The sequence below is a fragment of the Sorex fumeus genome, unplaced genomic scaffold (assembly GCF_029834395.1).
Source record: "Sorex fumeus unplaced genomic scaffold, SorFum_2.1 ptg000241l, whole genome shotgun sequence".
Classification (NCBI taxonomy): domain Eukaryota; kingdom Metazoa; phylum Chordata; class Mammalia; order Eulipotyphla; family Soricidae; genus Sorex; species Sorex fumeus.
Genome location: NW_026606298.1, coordinates 831,915 through 854,098, shown reverse-complemented (window position 1 = coordinate 854,098; position 22,184 = coordinate 831,915). Strand labels below are relative to the sequence as shown.

Below are 22,184 nucleotides of genomic sequence, written 5' to 3'. Positions count from 1 at the left end.
CTTACCCCAACACACACAAACCTCCATATTTCCCCAGGAAAACCACAGTCACACCCGACAGCTTTACCTTCACTGGAGGATCGGAAAAAATGACCACTTGTGAGCCATTGATTATACTGGTTGTTGTGAATAGTAAGGTTTTATCCACGCCATTTAAGGTAACTGCTATTTGCGGTCTTCCATCAATTGTTAAAATCCTCCACAAATCCCACATTTTCTTGACCTTAAATCTCTGTGTTGAGACGAATACATATGACGGAGGAAGGCCTTCTGGGAAGACATTGCTAAAAAGGAACGACATGTACAAGGTTGAAAAATTATGAATGCAACAAAAGACATGATTTTTTTAAATCAACATATATGCTTACCTTGTGAATTCTGATAAATCAACTTTTGATGTTACTTCATATCCTTTTATCTTTGTTGGTGAAAGTTGGATTCTTTTTTTAACCTTTTTTTTCACACCCAAGCCTAAAAGAATATCAAATCCCTTTTCATCACGAGCTATCACTGGAATTCTTGTCGGACAGACAGACTCTATAGGATAAAACACAGTCAGTATAAGATGATTAGTAAGGATTACTCCAACCGCCCCCCCAAATATATATATATCATATGATATGCAGACAAATGTTTATAAATCATGTATATATGCCATTTTTTCAACCAAACATATGGAAATATTTTTGGCATCTGGAAAGAGACATCTCAGTTGTCTCTTTCTCCATAAAAGAATAAACAAAAAATTAAAATGTACGAGGAATATTTGTCAACTGATTTTTTTAAGGGCAACATCGCAATGGAGTATATTATTCAGTGCTTTGAAAGTGAGGCAACAGAATCTGTAATAATTAGGTATCTAATTTCTTAGATCTGGGTTGAACTCTATGATTCCCAGTAACTAGGAATCAAAAATATACACTGCTCTATTTTCTGTTCTAGCAGTTTACTATTCATCATCAATAGCACAGCGGTAGGGCGTTTGCCTTGCACGCAGCCAACATGTCCGACCCGAGTTCGATTCCTCCGCCCCTCTCGGAGAGCCCGGCAAGCTACCGAGAGTATCTCACCCACATGGCAGAGCCTGGCAAGCTCCCCGTGATGTATTCGATATGCCAGACACAGTAACAACAAAGTCTCCAATGGAGACGTTACTGGGCCCGCTCGAGCAAATCGATGAACAACGGGAGGGCCTTTGATTTTGTTACTTTGGAATAAACTTAACCTAGGGTCTCTTTGATTCACAAAAATTTTCTAAATGAATCTTTTATCTCACCTATAATTACTCATACTATATTATATTAATCACATCTATAAATAAGTTTCTTATATATATCACTAAAGCTTGCATATATAAATAACTATAAAAATTACAAAATATGATAAAATTCCTCATTATTCTGGGAGACTAATATCCCAAATTACGTGGGAAACTTCATCTGGTTAAATGCCATTTATTTTACTATATAAATGCATCAACGTTTCAGATTCTTCCAAGATCCTTACATAATATACACATTAAGTATGACTACTTACATTTTACAGGGCAGTTGAAAAATTAAATTAAGAACAAACTCTACTAAAATAATTTAACACAATGACTCTCTAATATAACATCAGTACAATATAAAGTCAGGACATGAATTTTATTAGCTTGATATGTATAATGACATCTTGTGCAATAAAACATTAGAAATAGTTTGATATAAATTATATACATTATTAGAGCTAGGTATTTTACTGTTCAGGTAGCAAGATGATGAGTTTTGAAGAGATCCAGTTAGGAATCAAACACATAGAAAGTGTTAATTAGGTGTGGAATCAAGTGATTTGTATGATACTGCACACCATTAATAAACCGCGCTGGCTTAGAAACACAGGACTGAGTTATTCTCCACTTTACTTTGGGAGCAGGGTCTCTGCATACGTGGTTTAGAAAGGACACCAAAACAGACCATTTCCACACACCCATGGCTCCATAGAGAAGGGACGATTTTCAACTGAAACAACAACCAGCTTTATCCTACTCGCTTGGATGGAGAGAAGGCAGGGGAAGACCATGTTTCTTTGCATCACCATCAATCAGCACCAAAAGTCACCCTATTATAATTTCTGTCCCCGTGAATTCTGTTTTATCTATTCTTTATTTTATATAAATAAACAAGATGGTATCTTTTTGTAGCTTATTTTTGATTGGGCTTTGGGGATGCTCAGGACTTCTGGTTCTGTGCTCAAGACCAGTCAGTCCTGACAGTGCACAGGGAATCAATGTAATGTTGGCCAAGGTCGACAGGATGCAAACAACCACCCAACTTCCTGTGCTACCTTTGGTATCTTTATTATTGTTGTTAGGACCAAATGTGACAGTGCTCAGTGAGCCATGTGGTGTGAGGAATAGATCAGGGGACCTATGCTCTACTATTTTAACCACGTCCCCGGCGCCTAATTTCCTTTTTCATTTACTCTTGTTTGTTCAATAATTCAAGAGAATCATCTGTGTTGCATGAAACAGCAGTTTGTTCTATTCTGCTGCTTTATAGTATTTCCTTGTGTGAACTATCCCATTATATAATTATCCATTTTTCTATGGGGCTGGAGCGATAGCACAGCGGGTAGGGCGTCTGCCTTGCACGCAGCCAACATGGCCGACCCGAGTTCGATTCCTCCGCCCCTCTCGGAGAGCCCGGCAAGCTACCAAGAGTATTCGATACGCCAGACACAGTAACAACAAAGTCTCCAATGGAGACGTTACTGGGCCCACTCGAGCAAATCGATGATCAATGGGAGGGTCTTTACTTTACTATTCTATTATGAATTATATTTATATAGTATATTGTATTGCAAATTATAAGTTATAATATATACTATGGGCTGGAGTGATAACACAGTGGTAGGGCGTTCGCCTTACACGCGGCCAACATGGCCGACCCGAGTTCGATTCCTCCGCCCCTCTCGGAGAGCCCGGCAAGCTACCGAGAGTATTCGATATGCCAGACACAGTAACAACAAGGTCTCCAATGGAGACGTTACTGGGCCCGCTCGAGCAAATCGACGATCAACGGGAGGGCCTTTACCTTTACCTTTACCTCTATGGGTAATAATTTGAGTTGTTTCTAGGTTTGGGTTCTTGTGAATCAAGTTTCTAAAGTTTTGAATGTGTGCTTTGGTGAATGTAAAGATTTATTTCTGTTGAATCTCTAGGAATAGAATTGCTTTTTCATATTCTGTGCTCTATTGTCAAAGACTTTTTAAACTTGTGCCAATTTTCACACTTATTCACATGCCTATTGTCAAAATGATAGAAGGATTATTTGCATAAACTATGTCATTGGTAAATAATTACTTGCATAATACTTCAGAGAGAAAGAAGAGGAGAGTGAGTTATGCACATTCATGTTTAACTAACCTAATAAAAATAACGAATGTTTCCTTGTTGATGTCTTTCCTAGAAATAATTAACTTGTGCAGTTTAATCTAGATCTGATCATAAACACCAACAACATGTCAATAAGTGGTAATTTGTGTTTTCTGAATCATGCCATAGTAATTATACTTTTTCCAATAAAATATAAACACATTGTGTTCTCTATTGAAAACGTTAGCTCTATTTTAATTAAAAGCATGGAAAACTCATATTTTGGATATATTGCAATTCCTTGACAATGTAAATTATCTTCAATCCATTTAGATTCATATTCTTTTAATCCTCAGATAGAATTCATGTGATTAAATGAAATTTGACGAGGTCTTATTAAAATATTTTCCTTGGTCCTAACCCATCCACAAAATTTCATCTAGTTCCCTTGTTTTATTCTCCCACAAGCCATGTCAGTTCCTGTGAATTCATCACATGGTGCAGAGACAGAGCAGTACAGCTACGTGAGGAGAACGTGAAGCTAATCATATTCTATTATAAAATCATGAGAGCTAAAACACTTTCTACTTCCATAAACATCCTTGATGTACTGGTCCTGGGTCTCAATACATGCTCCACTACCCTCATGATTTCTATTGTATAGAAACTAAACTGATAGGGATATATATATTAGGCCACTGTGACTAGTTACTTTCAGGTGTAAAGTTGATAAAATTACCCAACAATCTTTAAGTATTAGAGTATAAAGTGGGAGTAATTTTTATATGAAAAGAAAATCAGGAGAAATTCTGAACACTCTTCCAAGGTGAGGTGCACCATTACGAAGAATACTGGGAGGAAAAGAGCCATAATGTTTTGACAACAAAGGATTCTCTCTCTCTTTCTCTCTCTCTTTTCTCTCTCTCCCTACCTTCCTCCCTCTTCTCCTTGGTCCCACCCTACAATTTTTATCTGATCCATAACCATCTGGCCTCTTCTGAGCAGTTCAGATCACACAACCTTATAGAACATAATATTCAAGGGACAGGGCGCTAGCTCCATGGCCACAGTGCATGCCTTGCTTTCAGGAGGCCTGGGTTCTCTCCCCCGAAGCAGAATCCCCTGAGTACTGCCGGAAGTGAGCGCCAATCACTGAGCCAAAAGTAATCTCATAGCACCACAAGGTACGGTCCAAAAACCAACCAGAAAAATAAAAACATTTTTCTGTTTTCATCCAAAAGTCAGGATTGGTTACAAATGGAACATTAAAAACATAGTTTTCTAGAGCCTGCTCTTTAAAACTCACATCTGCACATGGGCAAGTTCGACTGACCTAATTCAAAATATGGGTCATGACATGGAGTAATTCAAGCCAAAGGCTGTTGGATGCTCTTGAAAACGCTAAGAGATCTTTCAGGACACAATAGACCGTTCCATTTTGCTTCAATCTGATCCACTTAACCCAGGCCTGGCTAACTCAGAAAAGAAAGAAGAGTGACACCCATAACGTTGTCTAAACATTACGGCTCTTTTGGTATCTTTTATATCTCTTACTGTGCTCATATAGAATGACAATGCTAAAAATATTAGAAGTAAATTTACTACAACTACTTAAGTAGATTGCTAGCTGAGAAAAGAACACACCCTTGTTGGGATCTCACACTTGAGCAGATCTCCTACTAAACCAAATCAGAAATGAGAAGGGGGATATCACAACAGAAACCAAAGAAATTCAGAAGATTATCAGAGACTACTTAGAAAGTCTGTATGCCACGAAACAAGAGAACCTAGGAGAAATGGATAAATTCCTGGAATCCTATAATCTCCCAAGGCTGAATCAAGAAGATTTAGAATACCCGAATATTCCTATTAATATCAAGGAAATTGAAACTGTAATCTAAAGTCTTCCCAAAAAACAAAAACCCAGGTCCAGATGGATTCACTAGAGAATTTTTCCAAACATTTAAAGAGGACCTATTGCCAGTTTTTCTCAAGCTTTTCAGGAAATTGAAGAAACAGAAACTCTCCCAAACAGTTTTTATGATTCATACCTCTCTAATACCAAACAGAAACAAAGACACCACAAGAATAAAAAAGTACAGGCCGACATCCCTGATTAACACGGATGTGAAGATTCTCAACAAAATACTAGAAAATAGAATTCAACAACTCATCAAAAAGACCATACACCATGACCAAGTGAGATTCATCCCGGGGATGCAAGGATGGTTTAACATTCGGAAATCAATCAACATAATCCATCATATCAACAAAATTAAAGATAAAAACCATATTATCATATCAATTGATGCAGAGAAAGCATTTGACAAGATCCAACACTCGTTTATGATGAAAACCCTTGCCAAAATGGGTATAGAAGGGACTTTCCTCAATATAATTAAAGCCATCTACCACAAGCCTATGGCAAGCATCATCCTCAATGAGGAAAAACTAAGAGTCTTCTCTCTAAGATCTGGATGAGACAAGGATGCCCACTATCTCCACTGCTGTTCAATATAGTACTGAAAGTACTTGCAATAGTGGTTAGGCAAGAAAAAGATAGTAAGGGCGTAGGAAAGGAAGAAATCAAGCTCTCACTATTTGCAGATGATATACTATACTTAGAGAACCCTAAATCCTGTACCAAGAAACTCCTAGAAACAATAGACTTGTATACTAAAGTTGCAGGCTATAAAATCAATACCCAAAAGTCCATGACTTTCTTATGTGCAAATAATGGGAAGAAAGTGACATGAAAAAAAATCCTGTTCACAATTGTGCCCCAGAAAATCAAGTAACTAGGAATCAGCTTAACTAAGGACGAAAATGACCTGTACAAAGAAAACTACAAAATGCTACTCCAGGAAATAAAAGAGGACATGAGAAAATAAAAAGGTATCCCTTCTCATGGATCGGGAGAATTAATATTGTCAAAATGGCAATAGTTCCCCAAATCATTGTACAGATTCAATGCAATCCCTGTAACAACATCCATGACATTCTTCAAAGAAATGGAGCAAACACTCCTGAAATTCATACGGAACAATAAGCCCCCATGAATAGCTAAAGCAATTCTTGGGGAAAAGAAAATGGGAGGAATCAACCTCCCCAACTTCAAACTCTACTACATAGCAGTAATAATTAAAACAGCATGGTACTGGAACAAAGGCAGAGCCGCAGACCAATGGAACAGGGTTGAATATACTGGCATCTCTCCCCAAACATATGATCATCTAATCTTTGATAAGGGAGCAAAAAATGTGAAGTGGAGCAAGGAAACCCTCTTTATCAAACTGTGCTGGCAAAACTGGACAGCTACATGCAAAAAATGGGCTCAGATCTCTACCTAACACCATGTACAAAAGTAAGATCAAAATGGATTAAAGACCTCAACATCAGACCGAAATCCATAAAATACATTGAATACAAGGTTGGCAAAACCCTTCACGACATTGAAGCTAACGGTATCATCAAAGATGACATGCCACTGGCCACGCAAGTGAAAACAGAGATAGACAAATGGGACTATCTTAAACTAAGAAGCTTCTGCACCTCAAAAGAAACAGTGACCAAAATACAAAGACAGACTACAGAATGGGAAAGGATATTCTCCCAATACCCATCTGATAAGAGGTTGATATCAAGGATATACAAAGCACTGGTTGAACTCCACAAGAAGAAAACATCCAACCCCATCAAAAAATGGGGCGACAAAATGAACAGAAACTTTCTCAAAGAAGAAATCCGAATGGCAAAAAGGCACTTGTATTTCAACAAGAAAATGCTCTTCATCACTAATCATCAGGGAGATGCATATCAAAACAACAATGAGATACCATCTCATACCACAGAGACTGGCACACATCCAAAAGAACAAAAGCAACTGGTGTTGGCCTGGATGTGGTGAGGAAGGGTTCCTCCTTCACTGCTGGTGGGAATGCCGACTGGTTCAGCCCTTTTGGAAAACAATATGGACAATTCTCAAAAAATTAGAAATGGAGCTTCCGTTTGACTCAGCAATACCACTCCTGGCAATATATCCCAGAGAGACAAAAAAGTACAGTCGAATTGACATCTGCACTTCTATGGTCATTGCTGCACTGTTCACAATAGCCAAAATTTGGAAAAAACCCGAGTGCCCGAGAACAGATCACTGGTTAAGGAAACTTTGGTACATCTACACAGTGGAATACTATGCAGCTGTTAGAAAAGATGAAGTCATTAAATTTACAAACAAGTGGTTCTATATGGAAAGTATCGTGCTAAGTGAAATGAGCCAGAAAGAAAGACTGCACTTATCTGGGGAATATAAAGTAACAGAATGGGTGTCAAACACCCAAGAATAGTTGAGATAAGCACAGGAGATCTGTTCCACGGCTTGGAAGCCGGCAGCACATGCTGAGGGAAGAGGCAGCTCAGATAGAGAAGGGAACACCAAGTAAAGAATGTTTGGAGGACTCGCTCGAGATGCGAGTTGCATGCTGAAAGTAGACTATAGAACCAACACGATGGCTACTCAATATCTCTATTGCAAACTACAACATCCTAAAGGAAAGAGAGAGCAAAAGGGAATGCCCCACCACAGAGGCAGGGTGGGGGTGGGGGGGTGGGAGGGCTACTGGGATCATTGGTGGTGGAGAATGGGCACTGGTGGAGGGATGGGTACTCGATCATTGCATAAGTGAAATCCAAGCACGAAAGTTTGTAAGCCTACAACTGTACCTCATGCTGTTTCACTAAAAATAAAAAAATGGACTCAGAAGCAACAAGAAAAAATAATTATTATATACCAGGAATACACATAAGACAAAATAGGAAAGATTTACAGTGCAAACAATAATGTTCACTAGAGAACCATTAGGGATATGATATCCACAGTGTTGAAAGACAGAAAGAAAAACACAACTAAATTGCCATTACTGCCACAAACTGTCCTTTAAAAGTAGAAATAAACATTTAACTGATTAAAAAAAACTGTGGGTGTCTAGCATCACTAAAGTTGCCTTATAGGAAAAACGAAGTACTGGGGCTGGAGCGATAGCACAGCGGGTAGGGCGTTCGCCTTACAAGCGGCCAACATGGCCGACCCGAGTTCGATTCCTCCGCCCCTCTCGGAGAGCCCGGCAAGCTACCGAGAGTATTCGATATGCCAGGCACAGTAACAACAAAGTCTCCAATGGAGACGTTACTGGGCCCGCTCGAGCAAATCGACCATCAAAGGGAGGGCCTTTACCTTTACCTTTACCATTAAGCAATGAACAGAAGCATTGGAAAGCAAAAAATCTGCAGGTAAAGACATCTGTGCAACAATGCAGAAGACGACAGCACTTTACAGAATACAAAAGGTAAAGGTAAAGGCCCTCCCGTTGATCGTCGATTTGCTCGAGCGGGCCCAGTAACGTCTCCATTGGAGACTTTGTTGTTACTGTGTTTGGCATATCGAATACTCTCGGTAGCTTGCCGGGCTCTCCGAGACAGAATACAAAAATAGCTAAAACTGTAATGCTATAATAATATTGTGAGAATCACTTCTAAGGTGTATGTGCAAATTGAAAAATAAAAAATTTTCAATGACTGTAGCTCTGTGCTCCCGTTGTTCATCGTTTGCTCGAGCGGGCACCAATAGTGTCTCACAACAAATTGTGAGACTTGTTGTTACTGTTTTTGGCATATCAAATACTTCACGGGGAGCTTGCCAGGCTTTGCCATGCCAGCGAGATACTCTCGGTAGCTTGCTGGGCTCTCCGAGAGGGGCGGAGGAATCAACCCTGGGTCAGCCACATGCAAGGCAAACACCCTTCCCGCTATGCTATCTCCCCAGTCCAATGACTGTAAACATTTGTTAATATATACAATTATATTAATTATACAAAATATATTTAAAAGTTTTAAATTCAGAAATTGTAATGAAATATTGTTAGAGACAAAGGACCTTATATAATAACAAAGTTAGTTCAAGACATAGTAGCACTGTAGCACTGTCCTCCTGCTGTTCATCGATTTGCAGAGGGCCCAGTAATGCCTCCATTGTGAAACTTGTTGTTACTGTGTTGGGCATATTGAATACATCACAGGTAGCTTGCCAGGCTTTGCCTTGTGGGCGAGATACTCTCAGAAGCTTGCCCGGCTCTCTGAGAGGGGCGGAGGAATCGAACCTGGGCCAAACGGGTCGGCCGCGTGCAAGCAAATGCCTTACCCACTGTGCTATTGCTCCAGCCCAAGACATAGCAATTGTAAAAAATGTTAATACTCCACTTTCAGAAATATATCACCCTGAAAGACTGAAAAAGGAAATAAGGGATTTAAACAATACTCAAACCAAGTGGACCTTACAGGTACATAAAGAACAGAGAGATAGGATACATATTCTTTCCATACACAAACAAAACATTCTCCAAGACTTTTAACATTAGGTCACAATCTAAACGCTAACAAAGAAAAATGAAATAGTTTCTCTTACCACATGAAACTCACAATTAATGGTAGAGCAAAACCTAAACGTTTCACAACGAGTGAAAATTAAACAACATGCTGCTGAGCAACTACTGTGTCACAAAAAGAAGACAAATGGAAATTTGTAAAGATGTTAAGGAAAAGAAACTAAAACATCATATCCAAAGTGGGAGGCAGAAAAAGGGATCATAGTAAGGGAATTGCAATGATAATAAAAAAAATCCACATGGATTTTTAACACACAAATGGCCTGTCCCTCAAGAGACTATTAAAAGAACAAAATGATTCCAAAATTAACAGAAGAAAGAAAGATTATGGCAGAAATAAATAACATGTAAACTATGTACATATAAACAATTAAACTATGAAAAAATATCAACAAAATGAAGATTTTTTTAAAAGATCAACAAAACAAATAATTTATATTAACTATTAACTAAGAAAAAAAGAGAAACAATTCAGATAAATAAAAAAAACAAAAGATGAACCATTAAAATAAATACTAGAGGAATAGCCTTTATAGAGGGCTGGAGTGATAGCAGAGAGGGTAGGGTGTTCGCCTTACACGCGGCTGACCCAGGTTTGATTCCTCTGCCCCTCTCGGAGAGCCCGGCAAGCTACCGCGAGTATCTTGCCCACACAGTAGAGCCTGGCAAGCTCCCTGTGGTGTATTCTATATGCCAAAATTAGTAACAATAAGTCTTACGATGGATACGTTACTGGTGCCCGCTTGAGCAAATCGATGAACATCAGGAGGACAGTGCTACTAGAAGAATATAAAGGTGCATAAGAGACAGCAGTAAATTCACAAAAACTGCTTAACTAAGAAAAAGTAAACCCTGGATTCTTTTTTTCCAGGCTTAACTACTCCTGGTGTAGTTCAGGGTAACATGATGGGAACTGGGGATTGAATCCACGTCAGCTACACACAAGACAAGCACCTTACCCCCAGTATTATCTTTCCAGCCCCAAGAAATAAATCCCTAAAACAAAAGCCTACCACAATGGAATAATGAAACAGAAAATCTGAATAATCCTTTAACTCTTAAGAATATTAAATCAGTAACCAAAAGCCTTAGGACAATAGCGAATTCTGTCAAACTTTTGATAAAAAGCTAATGCAATACTTCTCAAACTCATAAAAAATTAAAAAGAAAAACATGCTTCCAAAATATTTTAGGGTCTCAGCATTAGCTGGTTACTGGAAAGAAAAACACAAATGTACAATACAGAATGGCATAAATCAAAAAGCATGACAAGAAAACCACAGGCCAATATTCCTCAGAACTATAGATGCAAAAATTTTTCACAAAACACTAGCAACTTAAATACAAAAAATCAATAAAATATTGAAGGATCGTAAACAATAGAAAAGTGAGGTTTCTTCTTTGTATGAAAAGATGGTTCAAACTACGAAGTTAACTAATGGGATACATAATATTAAAAAAGTAAAGGAAAAAGACTTTATCATCTCAGTTTAGAGAAAGCAAAAATCTGACAAAATTAATAACTTCTCAGAATAAAAGACCCCTACCCAAACAGGGTTCATAAGGAACATACTTCAACCCAATAAAGTTCATATGTGAGAAACCCACAACGAAGACACTAAAAATCAAAAGCTTTTCTCCAATAACAGGAATAATGCAAGTATGTCCACTCTTTACCACTTCAACTCAACATAGCACTAAAAGTAACAGCAAAGCATCAGAAATAAATTTAATGAAGGAGGTAAAAGACTTGAATTCTGAAAACTAAAAACACTTCTGAAAAGAATTAAAACAAACTAATAAAAAATATTTTATCCTCACTGATTGAAAAACTCATTGTAAAAATGGCCATAGTAGTCAAAGTTATTTGATGATTTATTGCCATGAACAAAGAGGTAAATCTGAATTCCAGTGTCCAGTCACGGAAGAACAAATATTGCATAACTTATGAAATGATCAAAAGAACTCAAATCCATAGGAACAGAAAATAGAATGGGAACTTCCAGGACAAGGTACAGGGAGAAAATGAGGAATTTAGGTTCAAAGGGTGTGAATTTTAATCATGCAACAGGAAAAGGTCTGGATATCCACATTATTATTATTATTATTATTATTATTATTTGATTTTTGGGTCACACCTGGTAATGCAAAGGAGTTACTCCTGGCTCTGCACTCAAGAATTACTCCTGGCAGTGCTCAGGGAAACTTATGGGATGCTGGGAATCAAACCCGGGTCGGCTGTGTGCAAGGCAGACGCCCTACCCGCTGTGCTATCTCTTCAGTCTCTCCACATTATGTTTTAAAGTTAAGAATATTGAAATTATATACTTTAAATGTTCTAAGAGAAAGATATCATATTACTTGTTTTACCATAATACAAATAGAAAAAGAAAAAAAAGCATTAGACTCAGAGAAATCAATCATTGACCATCAAAAAAAAGGTGATCCTGATATAAAGAAAATATTACAAAATATTCCTCCAAGGAAATGATAGGGCTGTAAATATGAAAGAATCTGGATTATGTTGGAACAAAGAGGTAAGTGAAATTTTGTTCATTATGAATCAATGACAGAGAAGCTTAAAATGTGCAATATTTGGGAATGGTAACTATCATTATGAGTATCTCAGTAGAAATTAGCTATTTTGATCCCAAACAAGTGAATTTGTCAAGTGATTAAAATATAATTTCCATGATTTCAGATGACCACAATATAGCAATGCAATTTGTTCAGAGCATTATAACATAATACAACAGAATCTAATGAAAAAGTGCCCATTTATTCCAAAGGAACATTTACAAAAACTACATTTTCAAACAGAAACTGTGAAGTATATTTGTGAACTATAGTAGACATAAGCAATATATTCTTTTTTTAGGAAAATGAAGACGTATTTAGGAAGATTTAAAAATTATTTTCTAAACAGCTATAATTTAACTAAAGTAATTTTATTCTACTTAAGCATATTCACTCTTTTATGTGTCACTAAAATTTTTTTAAAAAATAAATTTCATCAGAATATATGCTCACATATATTCTGAAGCAAACAGTGAACAGGCATGCTTGATCGGATAAACTTACCTTTTAGTGTAAATTTCATCATCAAATTTTACTATTTTAATAATATGCCTAGATTTAAAATGAAAATATTCCAGCTAATCTAGCAATGATTTTGTTTCAGCTATTGGGTCATATCTCATGAGGCTCAGGGGCTACTTCTGGCTCTGTGCTTAGGGGTCTCTGCTGGGGTGTTTGGGATCAAACTGGGATCAGTCATCTGCAGAGAAACACCTTAACCTTTCTATCCCTCTGACCCAATCACTGTAAAAATATAAATCTGCCTGCTACACTTAAATTGACAAATGTCAGTGTAGTTTTACCATAAGAGATATGTAAGAAAAATGTGATAATCACTTGGTATGCCTCTAAAGTTTGAGTAGAACAACAACAACGAAAACCCAGTCCTTAATATTCTATACTTGCTTAAGTTATCTAAAAATAACTTCAAAAATATTTTCTTAACCATATTACCCCCCAAAATATGTAGAAGTTTGAGAAGTTTTAACTATTTTATTGACAAAATTTGTTCTCTAACCAATTGTCATCTGAAAAATTATCAATTGTGAGCCAATCAAATTTGGGAACTTTTATAAACTGGAAATACTTTATGCCAAATTGTAAGGAAGTACAATTGTGCATAATATTTTAGATATATAGTTTATTAAACCTAATATATATTTTAGGTACATACTTGCAATATGAAAATCAAATATGAAAATTATTCCCCATCAAAATAACCAGAATACAGCATAAAAAAGCCTAAAAGGATTAAAGTTTACCCAAATCAAGATTTTCTCATACCATGAAGTTACCACAAACATGAAGTTATACTTTTATAGGATAAGCATTATATGAATACAATAAATTATATAACTACTATTGTACATATAAATATAAATGATATTATATTCATAAGTACATAAAATATATAAATGATACTATTTATAGTATCATTCTATATACAAACATGATGATACAAACATAATAAAAGACTATTAAGGATGATGTTTTCGAATGTTCTCTCAAGGGCAATTTTTAACATTTTCCACAGATTTAAAAATATTAGTAATTTGAAACTTGTCTCCGAAGGAAGGATGAGAGAATCCCATTCAGCGTTTGTGTGATAATATTCAGTTATTTATACTCAAAACACTTAGAAATTAATTAAACTTACAAAAATAAGAACATGAGAGGCTACAGATGTGACTCATCAGTACCTCACACGCCCATGTGTATGAGACCCTGGGGAAAATCTCTATCCCAGCACTAGAACACATGAAAACTGGCACATGAATTATTATATGAGATTGTCTGCTATTGCGTTAATAAAAATAAAAATTATCAATGCAACAATGGGGTATACGATATTATGAAAATATATTTAGAATGCCATCCTTCTTAAAGCAGACAGATAGATAAATTCTCAGACACAGTGAAATTTATAAAGAAAAAGACTGGAATAAGAACAGTGGAAAATTCAGGATCGGGAGTGATATAATTTTAAGGGATTTACATGTAATTTTATTCTTTATGTCTTATTTCCCACTAGCTACACAAAATACCGTATTTTGTATTTTGTGTAGCTAGTGGGAAATAAGACATAAAGAATAAAATTACATGTAAACTTCAAAGATAACAAAATTTTAATATTTTCCAACTGCAGATTTGATAAAACAGTGATTGTCCCTAGAACCCAAACTTAACTGGAAGAGATAGAACACAAAGATATTTACACCTCTCAATTTTAACAGTATAAATAGTTTGACATGAAACGCAAGTAACTGCACTAAGTAGATGAATAGTTATGCCAAATTGTAAGGAAGTACAATCGTTTTGAATCTGGAGCATCTAAAGCCCGAAACTCTGTAGTTAACAGCATTGTAAATCAGGATGCCTAAAGAAAGATAAAAAGGAAAAAATCAACATATTTAGACTTACCTTCGCAAAGTTTCTGTTTCATCACCTCCCTGATCTTGGATATTGCAATATAATCTTCCACATAAAACACATAAGTGGACGAAGGCTTGTTGGCAATTGCTCTAAGCTCTGCATCTTCTGTTTCTGAGCCCACACCAATAGCAAACAAAGTGATCTTATTGTCTCTTGCTGCTTCTGCTGCCTCCTTTACTTCATCTTGGGATTTGCCATCTGTGAGTACGACTGCTATCTTGGTCAGAAAACGTGAGGATTTGGCAAAGAGGTAATCGAGTGCAAACTGGATGGCTTTTCCAGTCCGCGTGTTTCCTCCTAAGTAGTGTATGGATTCCATCGCTGCCAGCAACTTCTCTCCCGAATCGTGGCTTCCCAGGGGAATCTCTAGGACAGGATAGTCACTGTATTGGACCACTCCAACCTGGATGAACTTTGGCCCTATATCAAAGTTTTTTGTGATATTGACAAGCCAGTTTTTTACTATTTCAAAATTTTCTGGACCAACACTGTAAGAGCCGTCTAAGATAAAAACTAAGTCTGTTGGAGCCGTCCGACAACCTAAAAGAAAACAGAAAGCATTCAAAACGGTCAAAATAGAAAATATTTAAAGACAAACACACGTTTTAGCATTAAACTCGTGTGTGTGTGTGTGTGTGTGTGTGTGTGTGTGTGTGTGTAACTGAATTCAGGGATTCACACAAGCAAAGCATGAACTCTACCAATAAACCACATCCCTAGCCTTAACTGTATGGAATTTTTTTTCAAATTAAGCAGAGGGAAGAAATCATTTATATATATGTGTGTATATATATATATATATATACTCATACACAAATATCAAATCACTGATACATACTTTCATTTTTATAATTTGATGTATCAGTTAAACCACTATAAAGCTGAAGTTTAAAAAAGACAAGAATAATCATTTCATAGTATTCACAGTAGCTTTGCAAAGATTTAGTAAGAAAGGCTGCCTATCTCATAAAGAATTATAAATGAGGGCTATTGTTTCTGTTAATATTTTAAAATTGTTCCCTATTTTAAGGATTAATAATTCAGCTTCAAAAGCAGGAAAACATATTCATCAAATATACATTATTTAGATATGTCTGTATTTGTGGCTATTTTCATAAAGCAACATTTTACTATTGCCTTGTTAAGCCAATAAAAACAAAAATAAATCAAGTATTGTATACTTTTCCACAATACACTGACATCTTTGTTTCAAGTTATCAGAGAAACATGTTCATTTCATGCTCGTATGAAATGTTGACAAAATAAATTGTCAAATAGAGGGAAAAGAAAATAAAAACAATTTCTGCCAACTTTGGGACTTAACTAGAAAATCCATGTTTTTTCATAAAACTGATAAAAGTTAAGAGTATTCAGTCACCAGTCACTCAAACGACACTCAAGATAAGATGAATTTCTAAAGGAAAGATGTCTCATCTTGAGCCAATAATACAACCAAAACATTCACTTGTTATAAGTGAATCTATGTTCATCTAATAAAGCTATTTCTTTCTTTATTTGGAAAATGATTCATCGTTCAAGATAGCAGGATACACATGTGATCAGCATAGCATGTCTTAAGATGATGATGTGATCAGCATAGCATGTCTTATGATGGGGTGGAGGAAGGACTATGTTGGTGCAAGTCATACCAAAAGAGTTCTAAATACTTGTAGAGAGAAAAATTAGAAGTCTCCTTATCTCTCTTTGTAAAATATATAAGTTGTCTCTAATACGTATTTTTTAATTCTATCTATATGTGGGCTTGAGCAATAGCACAGCAGGTAGGGTGTTTGCCTTACATGCAGCCAACTCGGGCTTGATAGCTCCTTCCCTCTCGGAGAGCCCGACAAGCTACCAAGAATATCCAGCCCGCACGGCAAAGCCAGGCAAGCTCCCCATGGCATATTGGATATGCCAAAAATAGTATCAGTGAGTCTCACAATGGAAATGTTATGGTGCCTGCTCAAGCAAATCGATGAAGAATGGAAGGACAGTGCTACAGGATAGTGATATATATATATAAGCATATATATATATAAGCATATATATATATGCATACTGGATACCTACTCTGTGCCTATGTGTCAAGCTAGTATTTGTTTCAAAGATACATAAGGCCCTCCCGTTGATCGTCGATTTGCTCGAGCGGGCCCAGTAACGTCTCCATTGGAGACTTTGCTGTTACTGTGTCTGGCATATCGAATACTCTCGGTAGCTTGCCGGGCTCTCCGAGAGGGGCGGAGGAATCGAACTCGGGTTGGCCATGTTGGCCGCTTGTAAGGCGAACGCCCTACCCGCTGTGCTATCGCTCCGTCAGGATGGCCGAGTGGTCTAAGGCGCCAGACTCAAAGATACATAAGACAGGTCAAAAAAAAGAACTCATAGGAGTAAAGGAAGTAACTGGCTGATTAGGGAAAGTAGAGTATTGCAATAACATTTAAGAGGCGTGTCTATTCTAACAGTAGAAAGTCAGGGAATGTCTTGTGAGAAAACTGAAAGGCAACCAGAGATCTGAGTGGAATGCTCAACCAGTGCAGGAGACAGTCTACTCAGAAGACAGCACGTGCAAAGGTCCAGAGATGACAGAGAGACACAATCTTAAAGACAAACTGGTTTGTTCAGGTACATCCAAGAGTTTCAAATGGTAAACAGATATGCAGGCAAAAGAGATTTATTTTCTTCCTCCTTCCCTCACTCCTGCAAAGCAGCTAAAGCACTACTGTTTATATGTATGATTCGTACTCAAAACAGCACATTTCTCTGGAGATGATGTGCTGGAAGATGAGACGTCAGGCCATAGGATAGGAAAGGTCTAAGTATTTTTTTTTTTTTACTTATTATTGTCCTCTGTTGTACAGATGCCCACAATAAAGGTATAAGCTCCTGCTGCATCCCTAACTTCACCTTGGAATTATCAAAATCGCAGTGATAATACTGAAGCAAAAACAAAATGTTCAGTGTCAATTCATGCTAGCATCCTTTAGAACTATGTCACGGTCATGGTCCTCCCATTGTTCATCGATTTGCTCGAGCGGGCCCAGTAACGTCTTCATCATGAGACTTGTTACTCTGTTTGGCATATCGAATACGTCATGGGGAGCTTGCCAGGCTTCGCCATGCGGGCGAGATACTCTCGGTAGCTTGCCGGGCTCTCCGAGAGGGGCAGAAGAATCGAACCCGGCTCAGCCGGGCCAACTGCACGCAAGGCAAATGCCCTACCGCTGTGCTATCGCTCCAGCCCTTTAGAACTAACACTTTAGAATTAACATCTTTTGGAACTAATCTTCAGATCGAATATTCTCTCCCTCTCTTCCTTCTTCTTTTATCTCCTCTTCTGTTTTGTCTCCCTTCCATATCCCTTTCTTTCTCATTTCCTTTTCCTTATATTCCTGATCTTTAACTACTTACATGCCTGGGATCATGAAAAAGTTCCCATGAGAAGTTCTCAATTTAAGACGCATCTGAATTCACCATCAGAGTAACCAGTAAAGATGGAACTTGTTGGGTAAACAGGTTTAACAGTCAAAAACTTGTGAACAAACTTCCAAAGTCTAAAAAATTAAGTATGAGTATGACATAAGATGTCATAACGCATGAGTCTGAAACTACAGGCACAATGCTGGGGAAATAGAGGAGGCATGAGGGGCCAATGGCACTGACCCGCGCCATGGTGGCCCCTGCCAGGGAACAGGACAGGGATAGTGGGAAGAGAATTGTACCCAAAGGCAGGTTGCTGTTCATTTGTTGTTTTTTTTTTTCTGAACCCACAGAAATACAATTCTACTGTTGTTTTTGGAAGCTGGACTGGGATTCCAGGGTTATTTTTATTGGGGTTTTGTGGACGAAAAAACCCAAGAAAGCAGGAAAGTTGTGTTGGCAGAGCTCTTCGATGTCACCCTTCCTGTGAAACTCACAATTGTCTGGACCTGCTAGACACAAACGGCTGGAGTTTGTGTGTCACTCGAGTCAATGGTTACAAACTCTTACGGGGTTATTCTTGGCCCTTCTTACCCTTTTTCAAAGCCATGGAGATATATTTCAAAACAGCAAGGTTAGCCAAATGCATTGGTTAAAAAAAACAAGTATTACCATTTATAAACCCCAGACAAAACACCACACTCCAAGAGACCTCCTTAGAGACATGAATTACTGGTATCATAAAAGAGGAATGCATTCAAGAGCAAAAGCTTAGCTCAGAGAGAAGTTACAGTTCTTAACAGATCTATGATATAAGGGAATGCCCATAATTTTTGTGAATTTATTTTTCATTAAAAAAAAAAACTAAAAAAGGAATACCTACCTTACAGAGTGCTTGACTGGGTCAAACAAACAAAACAAAATGTGAAACAGACATTAAACACTATTCCTTTAATAAAATTAATTTAAATAAATAGAATGACGGCATTTATTTATGGTATATAAAAATTGCATGGTAGAAGGCTAATATCCATGGCCAGGGAAATCAGGGGCTAGGAGGAGTGTTCAGTGGTTGGAATCAACCACAAGTGTGTGGAGGGCTGAGCATAGGGAAGATAGACAAGAGACCATTGCGACGTAATAGCTGGGAAAGAGCATCTGAGTATTAAAAATAGTAACGAGATATTCTTGATAACCTTTCAGTATCAATATTGCTAACCGCAATGCCTAAGAGAAGACAGGGAGAAAGAGAGACAGAGACAGACAGAGACAGAGACAGAGACAGAGACAGAGACAGAGACAGAGAAGAAAAGCCCATGCCATAGAGGCAGGCTGTGTGGGAGGCGGGTGTTGGAAGGGAACCCGGGGACACTGGTGCTGGGAAATGTACACTGGTGGAGGGGTGGGTGTTGAAATACTACATGACTGAAATCTAATAATGAATAGCTTTCTAAGGGCCTACCTCACAGTGATTCAATTAAAATATATATATATTTTTATAAATTTAAATTACATAAATTTATTTAAATTTAACAATAGATTTGGCAAACTAGCTGATTCAACCCTTTTGGCAACCATAGTTAATACACAGTAGGACGTATAGGTTTGTGAGTTTTCTAAATGGTTGCCTAGGTAGCAGAACTACAATCAAAGTAGCCGTCTTTCCTTAAGGTTCTTTCCTCCAGAGCAGAGATCTGGTTGAGTTAAGTCATCTACACGCATTATATCACTTACATGGATAATCTCAATTTCTCTATTAGCCAAATCAGATGGTCCTGACAAGTATCATCTAGGCAGCAGTAGTTTTATGTTCACGTCAGGAAGCACGCACACACACACACACACACACACACACACACACACACACTAAACTAAATTTGGATTAAATACCAGATTGCTTCTTCTAAAACATGAGCAGTAACTATTTAATTCCTTGAAATTATATGACGAAGCTTCTCCTCCAATTAGTGTTTAAATGTTTTGTAATAGGAAATGACGTATCGAACACAGTAATTCTTTAAAACCACTGCTTAACCCGAACTGGTCTGATTTCAACAATCCAGGGCCAACAACAAGGGATAATGCTGATAGTTCTTACTTGATCTTATTTCTCCATCTTCAGCAAATACAGAGTTCCGAAGAAGCAGGACCAAAAAGAGCCAAAAAAAGATATTATGGTAAGTCATGTTTTGTTTTCCGTCGAATAAATTGGCTTCAGGATTCCTAAAAAAAAGAAAGAAAGAAAAGAAGAAGGAGGAGGATGAGGGGGAGGAAAATAAATTTATGAAAATTTAAAAATTTTTTTACTACAATTCAGCAACTTTGACTGTATCTAAAGTTAATTCAGATATCTCCATATCTCTAAAACAATCAAGTTTAAATATAATAGTGCAAGAGAAAACAATAAATAGGAGATAATAAAGCATAATAACTCTTTTCATTAAACATTATCTGGGAAAATTGTAAACTTTTGTAAACCATTGGGCTTTTCTCAAAATATTTACTAGAATTCCAAAATCTTAGAACATTCTTTTCAATATTTTAGTGATAACAAACACCCTCTTTTAAATATGAACTTATACTTAAGATACACTCAAAGGGTAGCATTGTAGCACTGTCCTCCCGTTGTTCCTGGATTTGCCCGAGCGGGCATCAGTAACGTCTCCATTGTGAGACTTGTTGTTACTGTTTTTGGTATATCGTATACGCCACGGGGAGCTTACTCAAAGGGAACTTGGTAAAAATATCACAAAACTGTGTGATAAGATTTAATTTTTGTATGAAGTTTCATTTTCCAATATGAAGATCTAATATGTAGCTTTAATATGTCTTCTTAGTTAGCCTAAGAACTTCACTTCTGATTAGAACGTGGAAAGTTGCAAAAGATCACCACTCCTGAAAATATAACCATGTGAGACCAAACTACAAAACCATCAGCTCCTAAAACTTGGAAGTAAACAGAGGACTTATATAAACTTTAGTTATACTCAATCCTAAAAGTTATTACCCACTAAAATAGAGGAAGTTCGGGGTCGTTTTCTTCCCGGAGAGAAAAAGAAATAACCCTGAGGAATAGAGATCTGATGAGTTAAAGCCAATATGACAGATTAAAATCCTTAATTAGAATCCTTATGGAGTCCAGACATGAAGAATTCATATTTCCCAGCAGTACTCCTTCCCAGGAGGTTAAACTGAATGCAATAATACAAAAAAACAGCACAGACCAGCGTGGAGAAATGCGGAGAGACCCTTCCCCACCTCCCTAATTAAGATCACCAGTTGATTGTTTGGGGACCACATTCTGTGGTGCTTGGGGCTTCCTCCTGGCTCTGTGATTAGGAATCACTCCTGGCAGTGCTCAGGGTATCAGAGCCCGGTTAACTGCACAAGTGTCCTACCCACTGTATTATCTCTCCTGCCCAAGGCATTCTTGAAACGCCAAGAAGTGGGTTGCTGAAGTCTGGGGTAGTAGAAACTGTACTGAGAGAATTCTCTCTTCAAGTCCTTCAGTCCTTTCCTTTAGTGGAGAGAGGGGAGTGGAAACTGAGAAAGAGGGAAGATTCAGAAAGATCTTCAACAGTAGGAAGAGGGCCAGAGTGATAGTCTAGCAGCTAAAATGTTTGCAGTGCAGGTGGTGGGCCCCAGGTGGATTCTCATCACCACAGACCCTGTCCAAGAGTGCAGAGCCAGGAGTAAGCTTCAAGTAATGCTGGGTGTGGCCCCCAATACAAAACAAACAAAAGCACAAAGACTAAGATCAAGAGAGCAAAATGAAACTCAGCAACTCATAACCCTGGAAACTATACTAACAGCTCAATCATCAGTAATTCTCCTAAGATAGAAGAAATTTTATTTCTGAGCAGCTGGTAACAGTAAGTAGATGCAGAGATAAAATACATACCAAACGTTAAGGCAATTTCAGTCAACCCTGATTATGTCCCTGGCATCACACACCGTCCCCT

General features: G+C 37.5%; 1 protein-coding gene across 1 annotated transcript in view; it reads right to left on the bottom strand.

Annotated features, from left to right (window-relative positions):
• Positions 1-20,434, bottom strand: part of COL21A1 (collagen type XXI alpha 1 chain) — a 133,328-nt gene extending 112,894 nt beyond the window's left edge. Inside the window, exons 1-4 of the mRNA XM_056108986.1 lie at positions 20,321-20,434; positions 14,794-15,345; positions 369-537; positions 68-284 (exon numbers count right to left, since the gene is read on the bottom strand). Of these exons, the coding sequence (XP_055964961.1) occupies positions 68-284; positions 369-537; positions 14,794-15,345; positions 20,321-20,408 (1,026 nt within the window). The 5' untranslated portion in view covers positions 20,409-20,434. The remainder of the gene's footprint in view (positions 1-67; positions 285-368; positions 538-14,793; positions 15,346-20,320) is intronic.
• Positions 20,435-22,184: the final 1,750 nt, after the last annotated feature.